General features: G+C 51.7%; 1 protein-coding gene across 1 annotated transcript in view; it reads right to left on the reverse strand.

Moving 5' to 3' along the window:
- Positions 1-423: 423 nt before the first annotated feature.
- Positions 424-12,149, reverse strand: part of CNGB1 (cyclic nucleotide gated channel subunit beta 1) — a 28,113-nt gene continuing 16,387 nt past the window's right edge. Inside the window, exons 19-33 of the mRNA XM_041400868.1 lie at positions 11,579-11,736; positions 11,241-11,420; positions 10,384-10,592; positions 9,484-9,534; positions 9,285-9,371; positions 8,870-8,934; positions 8,346-8,468; positions 7,216-7,357; positions 6,830-6,989; positions 6,110-6,207; positions 5,938-6,021; positions 5,502-5,620; positions 4,676-4,822; positions 4,074-4,269; positions 424-2,551 (exon numbers count right to left, since the gene is read on the reverse strand). Coding sequence (XP_041256802.1) covers positions 2,339-2,551; positions 4,074-4,269; positions 4,676-4,822; positions 5,502-5,620; positions 5,938-6,021; positions 6,110-6,207; positions 6,830-6,989; positions 7,216-7,357; positions 8,346-8,468; positions 8,870-8,934; positions 9,285-9,371; positions 9,484-9,534; positions 10,384-10,592; positions 11,241-11,420; positions 11,579-11,736 — 2,032 coding nt within the window. The 3' untranslated portion in view covers positions 424-2,338. The remainder of the gene's footprint in view (positions 2,552-4,073; positions 4,270-4,675; positions 4,823-5,501; positions 5,621-5,937; positions 6,022-6,109; positions 6,208-6,829; positions 6,990-7,215; positions 7,358-8,345; positions 8,469-8,869; positions 8,935-9,284; positions 9,372-9,483; positions 9,535-10,383; positions 10,593-11,240; positions 11,421-11,578; positions 11,737-12,149) is intronic.

Genomic DNA, 12,149 nt, shown 5'->3' on the forward strand with positions numbered 1-12,149 from the left:
AGAAGGATAATTTCCAGAATTACCAGTTGTGTATCCATCACCACCTCATGCTGCCTGTTGAAAACTAAGATCTTCAAGCAATCTTTTATATTTAAGAAAGTTTTTTTTCCCCTCCTAATGGTGATTGGCACATTACAATTCTACTACCAGTATTATGTGACCTCTGAGCCTCTCAATTATTTATTGAGAAATCTGAACTGCATGTGAGGATTTTCTGGCTCTGTCAGTGCATGAGTGAGCAAGAAGTTGAAAAACAGCTGGAATGTTGAAATAAATCCACACCAAGTAAATGGTAATCTACATGGTGTTTATTGTAGATACAGTGAATTATGAGAGCAATTACAGCCCATTATTTATTTAAATGCTTCTTCTAAAGAATATTAAATCATAGAAGTAAATCAGAACCCCAGTTTAATTCTTGCACGTTTCCTGGTTTGATTATATAAATATTTAAAGAGTGAAAAAAAAACCCAACTTTGCACTCCCTACTAAAATCTTCTACCTGGCAGGAAACCACTTGCAAATGACTGAGGATGAGAAGCATTTGGGGAGGTTTGGGAGAGTGCAGGCTCTCCCCTGCAATGATGGCTTCAGACCCTCTTGCAGTATAGTGGAGCTCATTATATTTGTTTAAAAAGAAAGCAAGACATTATTAACTAATGCTAATGTCTATTCTGGCTTTTTTTTTTTTTTTTTTTTTTTTTTTTTTTTTTTTTGTTTTGCCACAGAAACCCATACATTTTGCAAGAGAGGGGGAAAAAGCAACAAAAGAAGATCCCAAAGGAGGTGAAGGTCAGCCCTGGGCTGCTGATGGGAAGAGGGATCACCCGGGGGTGACACCAGCACTGCCACCCTTCTCTGTGTCACAGCCAGACCTGTGGAACCTGCAGCACTGCTCACTGCATTTGCTGAACACCTGGCAAGTCCCTTGGCCACGGTGACAGGGCTGCTCCCTGCAGCAAAACCTGCCCCAACTTCTCCTCCAGAGGATGGAAAGCGGCTCCTCTCGATGCAGCCAGTGGTGCTGTGGGAATTTGGGCAGCCAAAAACTTGGGGAGGATCTGCAAACCTCATCCAGCACCACCTCATGCACTGCTTCTCACCACCTCAGCTCACCTGCAGCTTGCTTTGCTGGGTGCTGGCTTTGAGGAGGATGAGGAAGGAGCTGGTGGTGCTGGAAGAAGACGGGACACCTTGAGCCATGTTTGCCTTCCCCTCCAGCACCCGCTCCCAGCACAGCTGGGAGAGTGACTTCATGGCTTCAGTGACCAGCAGTACCAGAGTGGCTTCTCTCTCCGTGGGAGATGTGGCCAAGAGCCAGCCTGAAGTGGCTGAAGGGCTGGGAATTGCCTGCTGGAAGTGGGGATGCCACTGAGGCCCAGCAATGAGTGCAGGGGAGCACCTGCATGCTCATGCACCCTTGTTGGCACATTGCAGGCTCTGAGCTGACTCTGAAACACTGTCTGGGAGAGGAGAGCACTCACTGCACTTCTCTTTCCCCTCCCAGCTGGGAACCAGCTCAGCTTCTCCCTTCCTGCTCTCTGCTTATCCCTCCCAGCAGTGGCAGCACAGAAAAATCCCAAGTCTGGAAAAGAACTCCAGGAACATCTCATCCAGGACTGTGCTTCTCCATCCTTGGAAGATGCCCATCAAATCTCCCCCAGGAATGGAGAGTCCACCACCTTCCCAGGGTGGACAGCTGGCAAGGATTCTTCCCAGTGGCAAAGCCAAGGGGGTCTTGGCACCATGAGGGGACCCTCAAGCATCTTGCAGCCTGTGCACTTGGGGACAGAGCTTGGCATTCTCATCACAGCTTGATTTGTGAGCAAATCAAGCTTGGCCTGTGAGCATAGTCCACATCCTTTTCAGATGAATCACTCCCCACTGCTGCTGTCAACCTTGAGCCCAACAGAGAAACCTTGTTGTTTTTTTTCCTTGGTTGTTTCTAGCCAAGTGGTGACTCAGCTGTCAGAGGTGAATAACTCTTCATGCTTTGTCTGAACACTCATTAACCATCCAGAGCCATAAAAAGCAATTTTTCCATAGCTCTCCCTCCACAAGGCCAGATTTCAAAGCAAGAGGGCTGACCTGAGATTTAGTGGGAAATTCATAAAGGTGCTCAATGGATCTGCAGAGTGGAGGAACCTTATATGGTTCTGGGTCAAATGGCAGAGGGTTTTATCAGCAGTGATTGAGGGTCTGGGCAGAAGAGAGAGGCAGATCCTACCCACAGCACATAGCAAACCTACAGCCACTGCATGGAAATCATTAACAACAAAAATCTGCTAGCCCAGGCATTTGTCTGACTCCTACGCCTGCCCTGGGACCTGCTGCTGTTTCATGGCTCTTCATTTTTTTCATCTTTCTCTGAAATCTCAGCAGCAAGGATTTCCTCATCTTCTTTTGCTGTGGAAATCACACGAATGGTGACTGAATGATCAGAAGATTCTGAGGATATTTCTCCTCCCAGGCGGGTTTGTGCTCTGTGGGATGTGACAGGCGATCTCTGGTGCACTGGTGATTTTGGTGGGGTTGGGCTGACACTGGAACCCTGCAATAAAAAGTTAAAAAAAGAGGCAAAAACAACCCTAGGAGATCCTTGCCCACTATACCTGACATGGCAAAGCTGGACAGGAGTTCTGTGGTTCCACCACAGGGTCTCTGCAGTGGGATGTCAGCTTGAGGCCAGAGATGCTCCCTGCAGGAGGGGCTGCTGGATTATATCCTGCATGTCTTGAGAAGCACAGAGACAGGAGCACAGCAGAGCTCTCCCACATCTGCACTAACTCTTGGTTTGCTCCTGAAGCTTCTGGAGGGGCCAAACCTGGCACTAGTGCTGCTGTGAGGGAGCAGTCCCAGCCTGCCCTGTCCTCCTTTGGAGAGGAGCCTTAGAAGCCTGCCCCAGGGATGTGCCAAGGAGAGGGATATCAGCAGGGTCCTGCTCACCCACTAGAGGGGTTAGTTCCCAGTTAGTTCCCTTGTTTTGCCTCATTCAGAGCCCTCAGTGCCACTGCTCACTGCTGCTGTTAGCTGGTTATGGATTAATGTTAAACACAACATTGTTTGAAGCCTCTCGTCCTCTGAAGGACTGCAGAAATGCAGCAATGCTTGGCATCAGCCTGGTGTTTACCCAGCCTCAAGGTCACTGCACTCCCTACCAGCTCCTCCTTCCCCTCCCTCTGCACATCCAGATGTGATAAGTGTGCCTAGTTCCACGCTGAGAATAGTAACAACAGGCCCTGCACAGAGACAAAACTTTCCTTACAAGTGTAGCTGAGACAGCTGAAACAAAAAAAGGGGAAAAAAACCACAGGGCCATTTTCCTTTTCAGCTGCTCATGGCAAAAAGCAAGAGGGTTCCTGCAGAGGTGGCAGGATGGCATTGCCTGCTGTGGGGACCTCTGTCCTGGCCACCTGGGGAAAGATTTGGAACATCACCTGGGCTGTGGGTGCCCCTACCATTACCTTGATTAACTGATTAATACGTTGATTAATTATTAATCATAATTATTAATTATTATTAATTATCCTGTCTGCAGGATAGAAGAGACATTCATTCATCTGTGGCTACAGCCTAGCTAGAAATTGAACTCAGGCTTAGCACAGGCAGGCAAAAAATTAACGTATTTCCCTTTTGTACAGCAAAACAAATTCCTGTGGGACACTGGCATTCCCCCAGACCTGTGCAAGATGCTGGGTCACCCCAAATTCCTGTGGGACACTGGCATTCCCCCAGACCTGTGCAAGATGCTGGGTCACCCCAAATTCCTATAGGACACTGGCATTCCCCCAGACCTATGCAAGATGCTGGGTCACCCCAAATTCCTATAGGACACTGGCATTCCCCCAGACCTATGCAAGATGCTGGGTCACCCCAAATTCCTATAGGACACTGGCATTCCCCCAGACCTGTGCAAGATGCTGGGTCACCCCTTCCCGTCTGCCCACGCTTTGACAGACCCCAACATGCTGAGCTCGGTCCTTTAAGGCATGCTAACCCCTGCAGAGCTGGTGGGGAGAGCACTTTCGGCGCCTAAGGAAGCAAAGTCGAATCTGTGCGCTGCCCGTGCTGACCTGCGCCTCCTGCATCGCCTGCAGCTCCTTCAGCCTCCAGCGGAGCCGCCCCAGGGGCTCCTTGCCCCCCATCCTCCCCGAGGCAGCCAGGGCAGCCCTGAACAGCTTGGGGGTCTCAGCCCTCGGGGGGATGACCAGGGCATCTCCGGGGCCTCCTTTCTCATCTTTGGGTTTGTTGTTGCTTCTCAGCATTTTCCTGCAGCAGGGAAAGGGAGAGGTGGTGTCAGTCCGGGGCAGGTGATGTCAGTCCAGTCTGTTAGCTGGGTACCAGGCGTTAAAAGCACAAGGAGCTTTGTGCGTCTCAGGGAGGACAGAACAACAAATCTAAGCGATGCTTAAAACTAAACCGAATATTTACACAGATTTTTAAGCGAAGGCACTTGGACCACGCTCCTTGCCCAGCTCCACCCAGTGCGAGAGCCGAATTTTGGCAGCCGGAGCCGGGGGCCGGGTGCCCTCTGCCGAGGGCCAGCGGCTGCAGCCCGGCCGGGAGCCGGCACAGGAGCTTTCCCAGGGCTTCCACAGGGGGAAAACACCCCTGGGAGCCAGGCTCCGCTCTTTCTAAACCCCCGCAGGCTGGGAAGCAGCAGCCCAGCACGCACTTGGCTTTCTTACGCAGCAGCTTCTGCGACTCCGGGTAATGCACCAAAATCTCGTTCAAGTCTTTCTTCTCCAAAATGAAAAGGTTGGCGAAGCCGTGGGCCACGACGTTTGCTGTCCGGCGATTTCCCCCTCCTGCTGCCAGCAGGCTGGGAGAGACAATGCAGGACATCAACACCTCTGTTCACAGGCTCAGAACTGCAAATCTTTACCCGTCTGCACCTCTCTCTTTCAGGGGACTCAGAGTTTAATTTTCACTCCTGGTGGATTTTATCATGCCCAGTTTTTGAACAATATATACTATATATTCTACTGTACTATAGTAGAATAGTATAGTATACTGTTATAGTATACTATAGTATACTATAGTATACTATAGTACTAATTATAGTACTCTATAGTATATATAGTAATATATGAAAATTATTTGCAGGTTTGAAGGGCAAAATAGTGCATTTTACACCAGTCTAGTGTCTGCTGGGCTGTGGGGAGGCAGCAGTATTGCTGTGTTACCGACTGGTACAGGGCTTTTCATTCCTGTGAAAGGGCTGGATTAATGACTGGGAGACTGTATTTGTGAAACACCTTTTCTGATCAATTTTCCCATTCCTCCATCCATATTCCTCTGTTTACCATCACCAGCTCCTCAGGCAGAAGACAATATGATGACAAAACCAGCAGGAAAGCTATAATTTGTGTCTGAGCTGCTGCCCAGCGTTTGTGCCTCTCAGTCACAAAGATTAATTGGGATGCTGCTGATCCTTCCACTCCCCACCCTCCTCAGCCACAAGCTGTATTTCCCCAGCTTCCTGAAAATGCTTCTCTCACCTGATTTCCCCAAAGACAGATCCAGCTTTCAGTGTCACCAGCACGGATTTGCCGTCGGGTCCCCCCAGCACCTGCACTTGCCCCGCCTGGATGATGTACATCTCACGGCCTATTTCTCCCTGCAGGGAAGGGGAGAGCTGCCTGGGATGCCCAGAAACAGGGAGAACTCATGGCTGCCCCGAGCAGCACCTTGCTGGAAATCCCCATGACCACACTGCCCTCTCCAAGCTCCCAAAATATCTTGATGGTGCTCCCTCCTGAGCATTCTCACTTCAGCATCCCAAAGACCCCCACAAGCTTTCCCCTGCTCCACGGCTCTTCAGAGCTGCCACGAAGGGGGTTTTTGCCCCAAATCCCCTCCCTGTGAGGTGGCTCACCAGGGTGATGGGCCTCCTGCCCTGCACAGCCTGGCTGTGACTCCCAAGCATCCCCTTACCTTCTTGCACACGTAGTCGTTGGGCAGGTAGACCACTGATCTGAGCCGCTTCAGCATGTCAAAGATCATCTGTCTGTCACAGCCCTGAGCCCAAACAGAGCCAAAACATGCCAGCATGAGTCTGTGCTGGTGTGGCAGGCCGTGCCAGCCAGGGCTGTGCTGCAGAGGGTACCTGGAAAAGGGCCACTTTGCTCACGATGTTGTAGTTGACATCGATGGCGATGTCCAGCCTCATCTTGTCTGGCAGCTGCACCAGCAGCTCTGACTCATCTGTGAGACAAAGCAGAAAAGTGGCTGTTTCCAGCACTTGATCTGAGAGTGTGTCCTTCATGTGGCAGTGGGGAAGCAGCCCACATTGTGGTGGCAGAGGGCAGGAGCCACCTCGCACAGAAGGGTCTCCTCCAGCCTCTGCCCACCCAGCGACCTGCAGGTCTAAATCTGAAGTGTGTTGGAAAATCACCCTTTGTATTATCCCTGCCCTGATGGCTCTCAGAAACAGACCACCGAGCCCAAATCAGCATTTTTCCTGTCCAGGTGGGTGACACAGAGGTTCTGGTCCTGCCTGATGGCTCACTGGTAGGGTGAGCTGGTGGCTCTGCTGCTGGACACACTCTGGCTGGTGATGGACAGTCACTGTCCCCTCTTCAGGGCACGTGGGACACTGGGCTCAGTGTGCTGTGAGTGATGCCAAGTCACCACAGTGCTGTGACCCAGTGGCAGTCTGTAAACTCCATAGGTGGGCAAACAGGCCCCTAGACTGAAGAGTAAAGTAAGCCACCCTCCACCCCCAAACTGTAGTACTGTTTGACAGTAACACTTCAGCTCTGCAGAGCAACCACATGAGATAAAACATGAGATTCAAGTGTTCACCCTTGGAGTGGCTGGATCTCACCTAGCATGCCTTGGGAGTGCCACGTGTACTCGTACCACGTCTTCACCCTGTTCTGAACTGCTCTGGGGATCCTGTAGAAGTTCATGTATTTGATGGTGCTGTCCATGCAGCTCCTATAGTAGGTTTGTCCTGCAGTAGCAGCACCAACCACGTCTCTCATCTAAATGGAAGAGGTGGAGGAGAATTTTAAGTTGCTTTCACTTCACATCAGCAGGTTAAGCATGTAAACCAAGCCCTACCAGCATCTGCCAAATCCTTTTTGTTTTGCACCAATGCTGAGAAGGTCTTCCCATGGGGAAAACAAACCCAGAGAAGCAAACCTATGGATCAAATCCACCAAAACCACCCCCACCTGAGGCTGTAAATCCCCCCTGACTCCAACTCACCTGCCCTATCATGACAGAGAAAGCAAAGACCCCTGTGAAGTAGTTCAGCAGCTGGAAGACGATCTCAAACAGTGTCTTGGGGTCTGGCAGGCCCCCGATGGTGATGAGGGTTTTCACTGCCCAGTAGTAACAGCGGATATAGCTGGGAGGAGAAGAGGAGAAGAGGAGGCAGCTCTGAAGGCATTTCTGTTTCACCCCTCAGCACTGAACTCACAGCCTCTGGCCATGGCAAGCCAGAGCCTGCTGAGAGTAATTATGGATGACAAAAGGAAAAACTGAAGGGCTTCAGACTCCCCACCACACCTGCAGGTGCTTCTGGAGATGCTACAGGAGCAGGGGAACCTGTGGTCCCTCCAGGAACCTCCACCTGGGAGGCTCAGCTCTGGTTACTCCTGTTTTCTGCTCCTCTGCCATAAACCAACCACAAATTTTCAGCCACGTTTACACTTTTAGAAATCATCAAGAGAAAAAATGTCTTTGTGAGCAAATTGTTGGCATGGGAATTAGGAGAAGCCAAGTAAATTCCTGATTCCCTGGTCTTGGGCATTCCCTTGGGTGTTTTGTTTCCAGCTGAAGACAAAATAATTCTAACAGCAACATTTACACAGGTGTGGGCATTCACCTTGTGAGCCAAGGACTCTGCCTGTGGCAGTGCAGAGGGCACAATTAACACAGGTATTGCCATGGTGAGGGGAAGGGCTGGCCACTGTCCCCATCTCACACCTGGCTGGCCTGAGGGGCCTGGCACAGGGACACAGAGGTCACTCCTCCATCCCAACCTGGCAACAGCCTACACAGACAGGAACAGAATTAATGGTTTGAATGTCTCCTGGTTGGCCAGGGAGCATTCCTTTGCTTCCCAGTACCAGGATCCTGCTTCTTCAGCCCCTTCAACCTGCAACTGCTTTCCACCTCTGCCCAGCTGCAGCCTCAACTTTCAGCACTGTGCATTACTGCACATCCCATCCCTCCTGTCCTTGTCACTCTCCCTGGCTCCACATCTTCTCCTGGCACTCCCAACCCTCTGCTTCAGGGGTTTTTATGAATCCAGCTGCATCCCAACACCTCCCTTGTTGATCCAGCTCATCGAGCAGGCTGTGCTAGGTGAGACCCCCAGCCCTGGCCTGTACCTGTTTCCTTCCCCATCATAGACCCAGGTGGTGGAGCCCAGTCCTTCGTAGGCTGAGGCCCAGTAGTAGAGGCAGGAGTTCACATGCAGGCTGTACAGCAAGTAGGCAGTGGTCCGAATCACTCTGCAGAAAAACCAGGAGAGAGCAGGAAGGGAGGTGATGTCTGCTGGGGAAAGATGTCAGGTTCCTCCCTGGGATCAGTAGGAGCCTTGAAGTGGTGACCTTACAGGTGACAGAGTACCCCAACCCTGCTGCTGCCTCCTGCAGCTCCAGAAGTGCCAAGAAAAGCAGTTTATTATGGCTCTCCTTCACTGCCAGCACCCCGTCCCTGTGGGTTGGAGAGAGGTGACCCTACCCATGCAGGCTTTGGGACCCTGATGTCCCACCACATCAGCCAAAGTCCATGTCAGTCAGTCCAGGCACAGCCGGGAAAGAAATCAGGGGCCCAGAGCAAGTGCAGAATGAAGGGAACCTTCCTCCCCAGAGGCAAACAGCAATTCCATCCTCCCCCCCATGGCCCTCACCTGTAGATGTATGCCTTGGTCAGGATGGCCTCCAGGCGGCTGTTGAACTCGAAGAAGGCCATGTACTGGGAGGAGAAGGAGAGCTGCATGTTCCAGGCTTCCCTGGGAGAATCACCTCCCCATAAACCCCCTCTGCCCCTCATTTCCCTCCTGCAGCCCCTCTGCAGTGCGGACTGCCACAGGTAGATTTGTCTCCATCCTTAAGTGCCCTTCTAGTCAAACGTGAGTAGTTTAGGATTGAAATTAAGTGTGTGACCAACAGCCCTGCAAAGCCTTTGGGTCAAAACTTCCCTCCATTTTATAATCCTGCTGTCATCATAGATGAGTCTGAGCAGCCACAGCTCACCCCAGGCAGCAGAGGACTCTGTGCCCACTGCAGCTGCTCTTCTGCCTGATTTTGTGAGCCCTGACTCACCTTCAGACAGCGAGGGAAGCGCAGCAGGGGGTTGACACCCACTTTGAAGTAGAAGAAATCCAGGGGCAGCAGGCACAGCACATCCATCTGAAATCCACACAGGGAGAAACCTCTGTGGGGACCTGCAGGAGCCCTGGGGTGGGGCTGAACCCACAGGGCAGATGGAAGATCCAGATGAAAACAGAAAATGCTGACAAACCTTGAAGCGTTGTGATCGCAAGTAATTCTCTTTCATGGCCTTTTTGTCAGTCTGGTGGGGAGCAGGAAGGGGAGAGAGAAAGAGAGAGAGAGAGGAATATTGATTATTGCTTAGAGAAAGGAAAGCTAGGGCCAATGTGGTCATGCCTGGCTTTCCTCCTCTGCACCACAACAGGGAAGATGCTCCCTTTGTGCCTGGAAAGGGGAGAAGAGCAAGCAGAGAAATCCTGGCTGTATGCCATCTTCCCATCCTACCTTGGGACATCCTGTGTTGATTTTGCATCCCAGGAAAAGCATCACAGTGCCAGCACCACAGAAATCAGCATTTGCAGGGGAAACTGCCTGCCTGAGCATCTGCATGGGCATGGGAAGGCTGTACCCTCAAGGTGTGATTTTTCAGTTTGTTTAATTGAATATGGAGATGAAATCAAGGGCTTCCCTTATCTCAGGCCTGTATCTGTGTGTTCAGATTGCCATTGCTAATGCATCCTGCCTGGTGTGCTCCTGAAAATCAACCCCAGAGTTTGTTACACCCATGCCCAAGGCTGGCACCACACGGCTGTGCCAGGGCCAGTCAATGAGCACCTCACCATGGGCAGAATCACCCCATGGAGCAGCACCCTGCAGGCATCCTTACCCAGCAGCAGGAAGGGCACGCAGTACTGGAGAGGATGATACTGATTTTGTAGGGAAAAATGGGAAAACTGATGATTTTAATGGGAAAAAAGACTGTTGGCTTATGCAGTCAGTGGTCTCTGGGAGTGGACAGAGCGCTGATGGCCATGGCCAAGGTGAGAGAGCTCAGTCCAGAGGCCAGCAGCAGCCGTGTCCCTCAGGGTGACGGGGATGGGAGGTGCCCCAGCTGGTCCCCAGCGCTGGGATGCAGTGCCCTGCCACTCACAATGATGTCTCCCCCCTGCACGAACTGCAGCCGGGTCTGGAAGATGAGGATGTCCAGCAGATAAATGAGGTCACAGAGGTAATCCACCAGCAGCCAGTAGTGGATGTTGGCTGCAGTCTGGTAGGGGAAGGCCCAGCGGACAGGGATCAGCCAGCAGTTCCAGTTCCAGGCCATGACCACGAAGAACAGCCACAGCACATACATCAGATCTGCACACAGGGAACAGCACCACCATCAGCTGGCACACATCCCTCCTCTGGGAATCCTCTACACAGAGGGATTTCCATCCCCTGACCTGCCCTCAGCACAACAGGAAAACCTGCAGGAAGCCTCTGGGTGACAGTGTTTGATTGCAGCTGGGCTCTAGCACAGAGTGAACACCTCTGGTCACAGAACACACCTAGAAAGCTTCTTCTAACTTTGCTCATTCAGCTATATTTGCTTTTGCTCTGCTCCCACAACTCAAACTTCCCTGTTTCTCTTTTTCCCCTCCAGCCATGCTGAACTGGTGGCTGGCTGCCTGAGCCCAGAGGCTTCCAAAGGACTGAGGAATATGAAAGACTAAGGAAAGAGCTGGGCTTCTGTGGGGTGGCCACAAGGCAGTGGAATCTTCTTTTGAGATTTTAATTTTTTGGGAGGGTATCCACACCACAGGGAAAGCAGAATGCCCAGTCCTGCTCCTGATACCCACAGCTGGAAGTATTTAAGGGAGCCTGTGCCTTGCAGAGGAATTTAAAATTCTGTGCTTTAGTGAAAACTAAGTTGCTTCTTGTTCAGTTTTCCTCCCCATCTCATCACCCTGTCTCCCCCAGCCCCACCAGCGTGCCCCCCAGCCCAGGCTGTGCTCCATCACTCACTGGTGAGGGGGTCAATGCTGCTGGGTAACTGGTAGCTTTTCAGGTGGTCCAGCCAGGGCCGGTGCTTGAACGTGCAGCACAGCATCTCACAGTAGTGGTCATCCCCCAAAAGTTTGTCCCCCTCCAGCTCCCCTCCTGGGGCAGGCACCGCTGCTGCTGCAGGTGCTGGCTTGGTGGGAGCTGGGAGAGACCACACAGTTATTTCAAATGGCATAAAAATCTTCTTACTGCAATTTTTCTTAAGGTCTTTAAACTGTTAATAAAACAGCTGCCTCCCAGAAAACTCAGCGTGTATGGGAATCCACCAGAGAAACACTCCCAGCCCCACCTGAACTCACATGCCACAGGGCTGTCATCATCTGAGGTGACATCAGAGTCAATCAGCTTCTCCTTCACCTTCTCAGTCCTCTCTTTGAAGAGCCTCACCAGCTCCTGGAGCCGGGTGTTGATGACGGCGCTGCTCAGGCTCGAGGCCGAGCCGATGCGCTCGGGCAGGCTGTGGGGACACCAGGGGCATTTCAGGTGGGTGGGAAAGGCCAGGGCAGGTTCTTGGGGTCATATAAACCTGGAATGGCTTGGGTTAGAAGGGACCTTAAAGTTCATCTCATTCCAGCCTCTCTGCCATGGGCAGGGACACCTTCCACTAGACTAGGTTGCTCCCAGCCCCATCCAACCTGGCCTTGAGCCATGACCCAGTTGTGACCTGTTCTTTAACCTACAGCATCTGAATTAGGATTTATCTGTGGTTTCTTTGGGTATTGTGCACTGAGAACAACACAAACTGGTATGACTCCCTCTCCCTTTGGTATCCTAAAGGACATTTGGGATGTTTGCTATTTCCACCCAAGCCCCAGGATGTGAACCCCAGGATGTGAACCCCTGGCTGATCTGGAGTCCCTGGGTCTATTT

Source organism: Onychostruthus taczanowskii, unplaced genomic scaffold, assembly GCF_017590055.1.
Source record: "Onychostruthus taczanowskii isolate IOZ18803 unplaced genomic scaffold, ASM1759005v1 scaffold18, whole genome shotgun sequence".
Classification (NCBI taxonomy): domain Eukaryota; kingdom Metazoa; phylum Chordata; class Aves; order Passeriformes; family Passeridae; genus Onychostruthus; species Onychostruthus taczanowskii.